This window comes from Nomascus leucogenys, chromosome 1a (genome assembly GCF_006542625.1).
Source record: "Nomascus leucogenys isolate Asia chromosome 1a, Asia_NLE_v1, whole genome shotgun sequence".
NCBI lineage: Eukaryota > Metazoa > Chordata > Mammalia > Primates > Hylobatidae > Nomascus > Nomascus leucogenys.
This window is the reverse complement of record NC_044381.1, coordinates 87,431,760-87,445,771: the sequence shown is the minus strand read 5'-3', so window position 1 is coordinate 87,445,771 and position 14,012 is coordinate 87,431,760. Positions and strand designations below refer to the sequence as shown.

The following is a 14,012-nucleotide window of genomic DNA, read 5'->3' as shown; positions in this document are numbered from 1 at the left end:
CAGTTAGCTCCTGAGGTAGCCAGCAATGCTTAGAAGACTTTTTCTTAAAGCAGTTTATGTTTTCTGCAAAGATGTATTGTAGCAAAATGGTTAAAAATTCATGCTTTGGAATCACACAGCCTGACTTAAGTCTTGGCTTTGCAAAGAGCTGTGTGACGTTTTTGTAAAGTTGCTTAATCTGTCCATGCCTCACCTTTTAAACTCTTTGAAAAATGAGTATTTGTGTTTGTCAAGAAGATTAAATGAGATAATATATATAAAGTACATAGCATATTATTTGGCACATAATAAGGTCTTGGTAAACATTAGCTGTTGCTTCTGCCATTGCTCTTTTAAACAGGCTTAGGGTCCAGACCTATAATCAGGAGTTCAAAAGAAGATATTTCTTGTTTAACTTTCCAAGGTTCTTCTATTAGGCACACTTTCTTTCTCTCTTAATCCTATAGTGGTGTCATTCTTATGCTACCTTTACTATTTTGCATTTAGACTGCAAAATAGACATCCAGCAACCCATTTTAATCTTGCCATATTTTAAAATTTGTTGGCACATTATAACCAGAGCTCAGTAAGCTCTTCATTCATTCACTAAAAAAAAAAAAAAAAAAAAGTTGATTCCCAGTCTTTTTTCTTCCACCCTCTCCCCTCAACTCCTTTTGGACCTTTAATGATAAGAGCTGAATTAATTATACCCTTTAGCTCTAAAGTACCCTGTTATCATGAGTGTGTTCCTCTCAGGTTTTTTTTTAACCCTTCATACCTAAACCCTATCCTGTATCTTTTTCCCCATAAGTACCCACTCTAATGTGTCTTTATATTTCTTTAAATGTGCATGCATTTTTGTAAATAGGTAATATTTGTGTGTATGTTTTTATTTATAGGGAGGTGTTGTGTTATGAATATGAACATTACATTTTAAAACCCCATGTTTCTTTTTACATTTTTATATTTTTACAAGCCTGGTTACCTTGTAAATAGCTGTAATAGGTTTCTGTCTCATGGGTGGTCAGACTTTTCCTGTGAGTTAATGAAAAACTAAGAATATATTATTAAGGATCTTTTTTTTTTCGTTTGGTTTCAAATCTTTTTTTTTTTTTAAATTTTACTTTAAGTTCTGGGATACATGTGCTGAACGTACAGGTTTGTTACATAGGTATACATGTGCCATGGTGGTTTCCTGCACTATCAACCCGTTATCTAGGTTTTAAGCTCCGCATGCATTAGGTATTTGTCCTAATGCTCTCCCTCCCCTTACCCCCCACCCCCTGACAGGCCCTGGTGTATGATGTTCCTTTCCCCGTGTCCATGTGTTCTCATTGTTCGGCTCCCACTTATGAGTGAGAACATGCAGTGTTTGGTTTTCTGTTTCTGTGTTAGTTTGCTGAGGATGATGGTTTCCAGCTTCATCCATATCCCTGCAAAGGACATGAACTCATTCTTTTTTATGGCTGCATAGTATTCCATGATGTATATGTGCCAATTTTCTTTATCCAGTCTGTCATTGATAGGCATTTGGGTTGGTTCCAAGTCTTTGCTATTGTAAACAGTGATGCAGTAAACATACGTGTGCCTGTGTGTTTATAGTAGAATGATTTGTAATCCTTTGGGTATATACCCAGTAATGGGATTGCTGGGTCAAATGGTATTTCTGCTTCTAGATCCTGGAGGAATCTCCACACTGTCTTTCATAATGGTTGAACTAATTTACAGTCCCACCAACAGTGTAAAAGTGTTCCCATTTCTCCACATCCTCACCAGCATCTGTTGTTTCCAGACTTTTTAATGATCGCCATTCCAATTGGCATGAGATGGCATCTCTTTTGATTTGCATTTCACTAATGACCAGTGATGATGAGCTTTTCTTTATATGTTGTTGGCCTCATAAATATCTTCTTTTGAGAAGTGTCTGTTTATATCCTTTGCCCACTTTTTGATGGGGTTGTATCGCTTCTCGGCCTTTTGGCTAAGATCAAGTGTAGTATCTGTTCTTATCAGTTTGATGGGGTTGTTTGTTTTTTCCTTGTAAATTCGTTTAAGTTCCTTGTAGATTCTGGATATTAGCCCTTTGTCAGATGGATAGATTGCAAAAATTTTCTCCCATTTTATAGGTTACCTGTTCACTCTGATGATAGTTTCTTTTGCTGAAGAAAAGCTCTTTAATTTAATTGATCCCATTTGTCAATTTTGGCTTTTGTGGCAATTGCTTTTGGGATATGTGGTCACCCTACTTATGCAAGACTTTTCTGGGCCATAGCCAATAATTAGCAAGATACGTATTGAATAGCCTTTCCCTTTCTGGTGGTTTCCAACTGGCATCTGTTTCAATTGGTTGGTCCATATGCTGGATGATTGCCGCAGAGTTTAGATATCATACTTGCTAGAATCTACTCTTAAGGGGGATTTCTAGGTCACATGCCATAGACATACTTAATTAGTTTGAGTTCCTGTTTATAGATGGGTGGAATTTTAAAACTGTCTTCCCATTTTTTAGGAGATTTTGTATTTCTACTGTATATTTATTCATCCTTTCTCTGTCAAACTATCTAGTTTGGAGCTTTAGCAGCCATTAATTTATTGACAACTACTCCTAGCACCTTATCCCAATAGAGCAACTACTATGTAGTTTATGAAGTTTTTTTTTTCATATTTTATGTTATTGGCCCCTAACACTTACCCACTGAGGTAGAGGGGGCAGAATTTATAATTCTTATTTTATAGAAAAGGAAGCTGAGGATCAGAGGTAAACTGACTTGCTTCAGTCCACATATCTGGTAAGTTATAAACTTAGAACCAAGTCTTCTGACTTTGATTTGCTTCTACAATATCTAAAAGGGACAGGGAAAAGGATAAATGTTGGTTTGTGGTTAAAATAGGAACTGTCCAGGTTAGCTTTATGTCTTCCTCAGAGTATAACATAATGCCTAACACATAGTAAATGATGATTTGCTTCTGCAATATCTTAAAGGGACAGGAAAAAGGAAAAATTCCAGTTTGGGATCAAAGCAGGGAGTGTGCAGTTTAACTTTATGTCTTCCTCGGATAATAACACAACATCTTACACATAAGATTCAATCAGTAATTTTTACTGAGCAAGTGAACTGGGGATTATGTAGGTATCCGTACAGCCCAGGTTCAGTTGGTCATGCCACTACTCAATGCTGTGGTGACTCTTTTATTGCAGCAATGCTTTGGCTTATAGATACACCCAGTTCTGTAAATACTCTGGCTGAACAAAGGGCTTCAGGTCAATGCAGGAGTTCTCAGGTTAAATAGTTTGGTTCATTTACAACAGAAGTAGCAACGGGTTATAAATGTACCTGTGTAATACGACTTCGATGGGGTGTGTAGTAGATGGCTCTTGTTTGTTTATGGTAAATCTCGGTAAAATTTCTTCTACTCTTCCTTTTTTTTCTGCAGTTAGCTTTGAATAACCAGTAGCAAAGTTCTTTCTCTTGCTAACTACTATGTTGCATTCAGCTGCTTAACATTTGCTTCCTGTTCCCAAGATCACCAGAGGCAACTGTAGTGTTTGATGAGGATGTTGGATTTCTTCGAAAGATTTTCTCTACATAGTTTGTTCCAGCTTGGGAGAGGCGGGTTGGCCTTGGCCCCCTTGTTCAAAGCTGTCACAGTTTTGAAGTCATTTCAAAACCTTCGATAATCTTGTTCCATCTACTTTTCCACCTTATCTTAAATTTCTGTACCGTCTCCAATACTTCCTACCTTCTATGATACAAATTGAGGGTGCTCTAAGAAAATCATTTAGTAAGTTAAGCTACTATTTTTAATACCCAGCCCTTCAAGGAAGTTAAAATAGCATCTTCCAGAAGTAGCACCTTCGTATTTATTTAGAGAATAGGGTCTTGCTATGTTGCCCAGCCACGTCACAAACTCCAGTAGTAGCACTTTCTATTATGTATATTATTTTAGAGAATAAATTATTTATATTCTCTAGCTGCAGAGATTTTATGCACAAGGTATGCTTTTTATTTATTTTATTTTTGAGATGGGGTCTCACTCTGTCACCTTGGCTGGAGTGCAGTGACACAATCTTGGCTCACTGCAACCTCTGCCTCCCAGGGTCAAGTGATCCTCCTACCTCAGCCTCCTGAGGTTGGTCATGTACCACCACGCCTGTCTAATTTTTTGTATTTTTGGTAAAGACGGGGTTTCACCATATTGCCCAGGCTGGTCTCGAACTCCTGAGCTCAAGTGATCCACCCAGCTCAAGTGATCCACCCACCTTGGCCTCCCAAAGTGCTGGGATTATAGGCGTGAGCCACCATGCCTGACTAAGGTATGCTTTTTAACTTTAATGTTTCCTGTTGTGTCCTTGTTTGGTCATGTTTTTCTTTAAATTACAAATTGATTTGCTAATACTTATGTTAATACTGTGAGCTTCAGGTGTAAGCTTTTCTCCCACCAATGGGGAGAACTTTCAGAAAGCCCACATATGTCTGTTTTTTTTTTTTTTTTTTTTTTTTTTTTTTTTTTGAGACAGAGTGTTGCTCTGTTGCCCAGGCTGGAGTGCAGTGGCGCAATCTCGGCTCACTGCAAGCTCCACCTCCCAGGTTCACGCCATTCTCCTGCCTCAGCCTCCCGAGTAGCTGGGACTACAGGTGCCCGTCACCTGGCCCGCCACCATGCCCAGGTGATTTTTTGTATTTTTAGTAGAGACGGCGTTTCACTGTGTTAGCCAGGATGGTCTCGATCTCCTGACCTTGTGATCCGCCTGCCTTGGCCTCCCAAAGTGCTGGGATTACAGGCGTGAGCCACCATGCCCGGCCCCCTGCATATGTCTCTTTAAGTGTCTTTTCTATTGAGAACAGTGTAGGCTGGTGATTATGGTTATTCCTTCCAATTGCACCACCAGATTTTTGGTTCGTTTCCAAACTATCTCCTTTGTCTTACACTGTGGCCCTGACTTCTACCAGTAGCTGACATTAAGAAAGCCCTAGAGAAGTTCCTTTTTCCTTTTTTTTTTTTTTTATGCATAGGTAAAATCCCTTCATAACAATGGTTTCTGTACAGTGAAATCCTTTCCAGCACTTAGTCATTGGTCCATGGAAATAGCACTTTGATACTCAGTTTTCTTTCCTTCTCTTTTTTCTTTCTTTTAATATTTTGTTTTACTGTGGTAGGAACACTTAATGTGAGATCTACTCTGAACAGATTTTTCAGTGTACAATATAGTATTATCTATAGGCACAATGTTGTACAGCAGATCTCTAGAACTTAATTCATCTTGCATAACTAAAATTATATGCATTTAAAATAGTCAAACTCATAAAAACAAATATTAGAATGGTGGTTTCCAAGGACTTAGGGAAGAGGAATTGGGGAGTTGCTAATCAACGAGTAGTCAGTTTTTTCTACAGTGAATAAAACTTGTCAATTACTATACCCAAGTATAGATTGAGTAGCCCAAATCCAAAAATCTGAAATTTGAAATGCTTCCAACTCCAAAACTTTTTAAGGGCCAACATGACGTTCAAAGGAAATGCTCATTGAAGCATTGCAGATTTCAGATTTTTGGATTAGGGATATTCAACTGGTAAGTTTAATTCAGATATTCCAAAATCCCCCAAATTCAAAATTCAAAACACATTTGGTCCTAAGCATTTTGGATAAGGGATACTCAACCTATATATGGTTGTACTTGAAGTAGCAAAAGAAAGGAGAGTAAATTTGGTGATTTAGTCCTACCATGAAATAGCAGTTACCTTTCTGGTTCTGAGGTTTCTCCGCCGATACCTACACCACTGCCTCCACCAACCAAAATAGAAAAAAAAATGAAACTCTCAAGAGATTTTTTCCAAAGCATTATCATACATAAATTCTCCAGAAGCTTGGGAGAAGTGTGGAAGGGAAGGTATGGTTAGAAATCTGTCACACTAAATTAGGAACAGTTCATTCGATAATTGGTAAAAATGTACAGCTTCTTCTGATGAACACAACTAACCCTGCTGTAATAATATCAGGAATGTCAGGAACTGGGTCCTTTGAATACCATCAACAGGATCAAAATTAAATGTGAGTAGAAGAACTTACATCTAGGCTGGGCGTGGTGGCTCACACCTGTAATCCTAGAACTTTGGGAGGCCAAGGCAATAGTGATTGCTTGAGGCCAGGAGTTCATAACCAGCCTGGGCAACTGAGCTATGAACTCCTGAGTAGCTGGGATTACAGGCGCCCACCACTATGCCCACTAGCAAGACTCTCAAACAAAAAAAGAAAGAACGAACTTAGAGTAATCACCATTATTCTTTAAGTTCTATATAGATCTTTCTTTATATATTCAACAAAACAGGTGGATCACTGTGTTTATATTTTCAGATGTGCCTCATTTGAGTGAGCAACTCAATATTCTTGATATTGCTGACCTTGTTCATGACCATTCACCAGCTCCATCACAGGCTGACTCGCCAGCATCTCCTCTCCATCAGCCTTTCCTCCCCAGTAGGCTTTCCCTCCCTTTCTCTTCATCTTCTCTAATCTCTCTCTTTCTTCTTCACCCCCATCTTTTTACTCCTCCATGATTTTCTCAGGGCTGGGCTTCAACATCGTCGGTGGGACAGATCAGCAGTATGTCTCCAACGACAGTGGCATCTACGTCAGCCGCATCAAAGAAAATGGGGCTGCAGCCCTGGATGGGCGGCTCCAGGAGGGTGATAAGATCCTTTCGGTGAGAATGGGCTTCGGCCTCCTTCACTGTCCTTTGCTCCCTAAGCCCTAGGTCCTACCCCTATCCCTTTTCCTTGAAAAGATTTGGATCCGGAAATATACAGGTTGTAGGTTGAATGGGGACAACTTTGATCAGTCACTCTTTCCAACCCTATCATTGAGCATGGAGGGCAATATTATGCTCACCTGATAGATGAGAATGTGAAGCCCAGAATGTGAAGTTACTTGTTTAAAAAGCACAAGGCAGGAAGCAGCGAGGGACTCATATGGGGAAAAGAGATTTAAAATCCACAAATTTTGTCTTTCATCCATTACTTTATCACCTCCTTTTGTTGATTAAAACACTAATGTGTATCTTCCTTTGGGGAAATGTCAGCCCTTATAATTGGATTTAACTTCAAAAAACAGAAAGAAGGAAGGTTGGAATTAAGTGTCCTTTTCAGACTCAGAACCCTTTTTCACCCATTATTAACATGAAAATTTGGAATGCAGTTGATTTGAGTATCTGTCCACTGTGTTCCTGTTTCATCCTGCTAATGTCTGTACGAAGACATACTACATGGTAATTATTAATCTTATTATTTTCCAGAATATTTCCTCAAAGGCAGTGACAAGATCCCTTTTTTTTTTGAAATAGAGTCTTGCTCTGTCACCCAGGCTGGAGTACAAGGTCGTAATCTTGGCTCACCGCAACCTCTGCCTCCCGAGTTCAAGCGATTCTCCTGCCTCAGCCTCCTGAGTAGCTGGGACTACAGGCCCCTGCCACTACGCCCAGCTAATTTTTTGTATTTTTAGTATAGACAGGGTTTCACCATGTTGGCTAGGCTGGTCTCGAACTCCTGATCTCATGATTCGCCCGCCTCAGCCTCCCAAAGTGCTGGGATTACAGGCGTGAGCCACCGGGCCCGGCCTAAGATCTTTTTTTAACCTTTTGAATCATAGCACAGTGCTTAATAATGTTTAAGAAATGAACAAGTTAAGAAATTCAGGCAAACCTAAAAAGGTCGACTGATAAATATAGGCCCACAGACCTCAGGTCTTAAGATAAATTAGAACAAGCATACAGTCAAAACTATTAAAATGCAAAATATAACTCTGGCCCTATTGTTCATTTCTCTACCTTACCATGGGCCACAGTAATCCTATGATACTATCAGTTGCTGGGGGATAAGGGAGTATAGTTGGAGATAATTATTCTGTAGAATTTCTTTTTTTATTAATCTTCAGGGCTAGTGAAAAATGGCCAACTTATTACTTGTATGGAAACAGTACAGATGATTGGTATAAAAAATGGATGCTGAGGGGGTGAGACATTATCTAGAATATTCTTGGGAGAGCTGGCTTCAAAGGGCTAGACTTAAATACAAGGAAATTGAAATAGGACAGGGCTTCTGAAGCCCTATCCTCTCCAGATGGGCCATAAGCCCATGGTCTGAAGAGGAGAAAACTATTCCCTGTTTTCTTTTAGAACTGAATAGGGCAGGATGGCCACGTTGGGAAAAGGTTGAAATAAATGAATGAAGTACAGACGGGAGAAGTCTTGATTGGCAGAATTGAGTATTGGTCTCAGAGACATGATTTTGAACGTACCTCTATAATGAGTTAGCTTCATCCCTTAAAAATTTTTTGCTATATAGTTTCATTTGAATTTTCCCTTTCACATTACTTCTCATGCAGTTCAGGTGATTAGTGATTAAAGGTCATATGTGTGAAATCTCTTACTCTTCTTAGTTGCCAGCTTATTGAACACCTCTCTGCCATGAAGCCCATTTGGTAGCAGAACCTGAAGGCAGAGATACAAAGGAAAAGAGAGAGAGAACAGCCACTTTTTCTTCATTTGGCATCTGAGTATTTGAGTGATCAGGCTCAGCAGTATGGTTCTGAATGCCTCTTCAGGAAGACTGTGACTCCACTTAGTCACCCAAAAAGAAAGAAAATCAGAACAAGTAGCTATTAGAGCCACCTAAATTAGCTCAAGAATGTCTAAGCATGTGTCCTCGCTGATCCATAACATAAATATAGTATCAAGCACCGCAGTATTTCAGTCCTTCTCATTGACTATTTTGCCTCTCTTCAGTCCATTAAATTTCTCCTAGACCCTGTTTATTAATCAGTGAGATGGAGACAGTGATAATATACCTGTCTTCTCAAAAGGATAGTGAAAAGTTTAGAAGCAGATTATTTCCTTTAGCTCCCAGGGAAAGACATTCATCCATATGAATCAACTTGGCAGTGGTACTGTAAGGAAACGCTGAGAGTGGGTTGTTAAAATAAAGGTGTAGCATGTAGTTAGAATCTATGCAGCTTAATATTTTGACACATAAATTACATTATCCTCAGAACACTGGAACCTGGGCTCTGTGGATAAAGAATAGTATAGGAGTTAAGAAGAGAAAGAAGAGAGCTGTATTATTTTAAAAGCTTTGGTTAAAGGTAGATTATTGCAAAATGAGAATGGTGAGAAGTATTTGAGCACTAAATATCAGGTAACATGCTAAGAACTTGAGATTTATTTTGTTTAATATTATAGTAACCCTATGAGGTGGGCATGATTATTGTGCCCAAGCCATTTGCCCAAGGTCACACAACTAGTGAGCAGCAAGGGACTCAAACTGGTTTGTCTGAATTTGTAGCCTTTTTTTTAACCACTATGTTATACTGTTATACTGGCTCCTAAAAGGTAAATGAGGAGTTAGGATTAGTTATCCTAAAGACAAAAGTTACATGGTGAATTAATAGTAGATTCCATGTATGGTTTTATATAAAAACTAAAATTAGCCCAGGTACAGTGGCTCATGCCTGTAATCCCAGCACTTTGGGAGGCCGACGAGGGTGGATCACTTGAGGCCAGGAGTTCGAGACCTGCCTGGCCAACGTGGCAAAACTCCATCTCTACTAAAAAAAAAAAATACAAAAAATTAGCTGGGCATGGTGGCACGCACCTTGGTGCACGCGCCTGTAGTCCCCCAGCTACTCAGGAGGCTGAGGCACAGGAATCGCTTGAACCTGGGAGACGGAGGTTGCAGTGAGCTGAGATCATGCCAGTGCACTCCAGCCTGGGCGACAGAGTAAGACTCTATCTCAAAATAAAATAAAATAAAATAATATAAAGATAAAAACTGAAATTCATCTTTCTATAAAGGGTAGAATCAGAAATAAGGAAATAAACCTCAGTGGAAAACAAATTATTAGATACAAGTTGAGAAACTTATGTGGACCATTTCCTCACAGAGAAATTATTGAAAGGCCTCTCCAGTTTTAAAAAAGGGCTGGGGCTGCTGATAAATGATGGGAGATAAATGTCAATGAAGAGAAAAGTAGATGTCTAAATTTATAGCAAAGAGGATTTTACTTTACCAAAATATAAGAAATATAAAGATGTAAAAAGATATTAAATATTACAAAGATATGTTACGAGGAATGATATGTTTATGTTCTGGCCATTTAAGGAGGAGGCGTGCAAAAGAAGAGAGGGGAAAAGCCAGGGGAAGGAGAGGCAGAGATAGAAGACATGTCAGGGGGTATATCAATCTGTTTTCACACTGCTATAAAGATACTACGTGAGAATGGGTAATTTATAAAGAAAAGAGGTTTAACTGACTCACAGTTCCACTTGGGTGCGGAGGCCCCAGGAAACTTAAAATCATGGTTTTAAGTTTTAAGTTTAAACTTAAAATCATGGTTTTAAGGCGAAGGAGAAGCAAGTACCTTCTTCACAAGGTGAAGTGCCAGACACTTATCAAACAACCAGATCTAATGAGAACTCACTATCACCAGAACAGCATGAGGGAAGTGGCCCCCATGATCCAGTCACCTCCCACCAGGTCCCTCGCATGACATGTGAGAATTACAAGAGTTTGCTTCAAAATTCTTCTTTCTAGATCCCATTCCTTAAGAAATACTATGAAACAGCCTGTTCCATCACTTACCTGTGACATCCTATTCCCTCTCTGTCCTTAAGTGAACTTCTAGGCCATAACTATGAAATGTACTTAAGTATTCATTTATTATTGGCTTTGAAGTCTCTATAAAAATGATGCTAAATTATGTATTAGTCTAAATTCCCATTTAGTTTTTATGTATTTCCCTATTCTCCATGCATAGGTTATTTCTCCATGTTGTAAAATATGCCCCATTTTTCCCCTAGTAATGTTTGCTAGATAAACTAAAAATGTATCTCTTCCTTAGCACATATCTATTTTAGATAGCTGATTTAAGTAACATTTATGTGACATGTAAATTTCCTGGAGTTATTATTAGCTATTAATTTAACCTTTTCATTCTCCCCAAGTAATTCCCACATATTATCTTGCTTTCAAGTTCTAAAATTAAATAACTGCATGGTTTATCATGTAGTTTCATGGCGTGAACCTGGGAGGCAGAGCTTGCAGTGAGCCGAGATCGCTCCACTGCACTCCAGCCTGGGCAACGGAGCAAGACTCCATCTCAAAAAAAAAAAAAAAAAAGTAGTTTCCTCTTTCTCATCAAAAGTGAAATTTCATTTTTTATGATCACTGTAGATGATTTAAACTTAAGAAAGAAAAATAAATTTTCTTAAATAATGACAGTAAATGATTTTTAAGGCCATGTTGCATCTGACAACCATGAAATAAAAATGGCTATTATGAAGGCTGGAAATTCCTCACCCATGGTTCATTTTGTGTGTGTATGCTGGTGAGAATGGTTTATTATTAGAATAGGTTGCAATAATAAACCATTATGGAACCTGGGATAATTTTATTTTTATTTTTAGAAAAGTAAACTTTAAGTTTCTCATTCCTTGTGTGTCTGCCTAAATGAAGGCAGGTGAAGAATAGTCATTCCTCAGTGAACATGACATTTTTATTAAGCTAAGGGTGACGTAGCTGGTCATACTACACAGTTGAATGTTCCATTTTAACATGGAACAAACCCCTTATATAACAAAATGGCACAGATTGAGCCATTAGCCAGCTTCATTTCATATTCTGTGTGAGTACAGTTTTTAATTTGGTGAATGAAAGAGTTGATTAGTCATCAACATTTATCAACTATTGTACTTAATGGCCTTCAGAGCACTGTGCCAAGTGCTGTGGAAAGTTACAAAGAAAATGAAACACTGGTCTCTGCCCTTACCTTAGAAATCAGTGAGAAAGACCCAGCAGAAACCCCCATCCAATCAGCTGCAGAGATGTTGAAATATACAGCAGCATTCTTTAAATAAAATACCTCCAGGGAAGGGTCTTTGCCTTATCATCTCTTTATCTCCAGCATCTAGTCCTGTACCTGGCCCTGAGTAAGCATCTAATAAGTTAGTTCCGTGAATTAACCCCTCCATTATAACACACTGACTTTTTTGGATTGGATCTAAATAATCTATTTTTATGGTTTCTTCAAAAATTGATGAAAAAAGAGATGAAAAAATGTGGTTCATTGTAGGATCTTAGTAAAAAATTACAATATCCAGAGTATATTCTCACATCTATTGCTTATTAAATTGAGCCCATTCTTTCTCTATGTTTCTACATTTACAAGTCAGAGATCTTGTTTTAGATTATCCTGAGGCAATTCAAAATTCTTTATCAAAGAAAACTAATTTTAAATCAGCTGATTTCATAAGGCAGGAAATAGGAAACACATTTTAACACGCTAACAACCAGAGTTAAAGTAAAAAAAGTATGTTTCCTCATCAGTTAACTAGAACAACACCATGCTCATTCTCTGAAACTTCAGAGTCAGCAAAATTTTCTAGCACATTGCAAATCTGCCATATCTTAGGTTCAATAAACCTTATTATGTCATGAGTTAAGGAAGCTGAAGTAGCAAGTTAATTCTGGGATTACTCAGCCGAGTAGTTCCTGGTACTAAAAGTGAGGTTCAAGGACCAGCAGTCTGGCCATCACCTGGGAGCTTGTTAGAAATGCAGAATCTCAGGGCCCTTCCCAGACCTACAGAATCAAACTCTGCATTATGAGATCCCCTGGTGAGCCTGTGCACAGTAAAGTTTGAGAACCACTGCTGTAGGCAAGTGTTTTTCAAACCTCTTAAATTATAACCTATAACAGGAACGACATACATTTCCTATTCATCAAATAAGTGTGTGTGTGTATTTGAAGCAAAAGTTTAACACAACAATACTTTTCTATATGTGATGAATTTTGATATTTTGTTTTCTTTTAATGTCACTTTTTAAAAAATAAAAACTGTTTTTTGTTTTGTTTTGTTTGAGACAGAGCCTCTCTGTGTCGCCTAGACTGGAATGCAGTGGCGCAATCTCAGCTCACTGCAAGCTCCGCCTCCCGGGTTCACGCCATTCTCCTGCCTCAGCCTCCCGAGTAGGTGGGACTACAGGCGCCCGCCACCACATCCAGCTAATTTTTTGTATTTTTAGTAGAGACAGGGTTTCACCATGTTAGCTAGGATGGTCTCGATCTCCTGACCTCGTCATCCGCCCGCCTCGGCCTCCCAAAGTGCTGGGATTACAGGCATGAGCCACTGTGCCCAGCTAAACAACTGGTCTTGACCCACTGGATTATTTCACAATATTTGAAAAATTACTACTCCAGTGAATGGAAAAGTACTAATGAAATCTGTAGATGCAAGGGATATGTAGAAAGGGGTATATTAAATAGGGGAAGTAGTCTGGGAGTGGAGACCAGTTAAAAGACTGTTTCAGGCAGATTAGGTAAGAACTAACTCAGACTTGAGAATCACTTTGAAGGCGTGTTAAAGTGCAGCTAGGATGAGGCCTAAACATTTGCATTTTTAACAGGTTCCCAGGTGATGCTAAGGCTGCTGGTAGTGGGACCACACTTTGAGAACCACTGGTCTATGTTAGTAAGGATGGTAATAAAAAGAGTGGATTCCACAGATATTTAAGGGTGAAATATACAGAACTTGGTGGTTAGTCACTGAGCAGCTGGAATCTAAAAATGCTTAGAGGATGTCAGTATTGGAGAGCAAATTCAATTTTGGAGTAGAAATGACATTGTCAAGGGAGAAAGTCGTAATCATGACATGTTTTAGGGGCTGGTTTACCTTGGGTAAAGGATGAGAAAGGGTTCCCTAAGAAAGGTCTTTGCGTTTCTAAAAGGTCTCTTATTTGGGGTTTTAAAGTAGTCATTAGAATAACATCTCTTAAATTAGAATACCTTTAGCCTTAACTAGGAGGGTTGAAAGGCATAATTGGCTTAACTGGCCTATGCCCTTTATAGCATCTTCTTTTGCCTGATGTACCAATGTCTTTCTTCCCTGTTAGCAGAAGGAGACTCAGATGGAGGGGCAGGATTACACACTGAATCATTGGCAGGTAAAGCTACTATTAGAATCCAGCCCTTGCAGCTTTATGTAGT

The 14,012-nt window shown here is 38.8% G+C and overlaps 1 protein-coding gene and 1 pseudogene across 1 annotated transcript in view; both read left to right on the top strand.

Annotated features, from left to right (window-relative positions):
• SYNJ2BP (synaptojanin 2 binding protein) overlaps nt 1–14,012 on the top strand; it is a 46,075-nt gene that overhangs the window by 23,068 nt on the left and 8,995 nt on the right. The window contains exon 2 of the mRNA XM_012504456.2: nt 6,546–6,682. Within this exon, the coding sequence (XP_012359910.2) occupies nt 6,546–6,682 (137 nt within the window). The remainder of the gene's footprint in view (nt 1–6,545; nt 6,683–14,012) is intronic.
• LOC115836125 lies at nt 1,941–2,063 on the top strand (annotated as a pseudogene).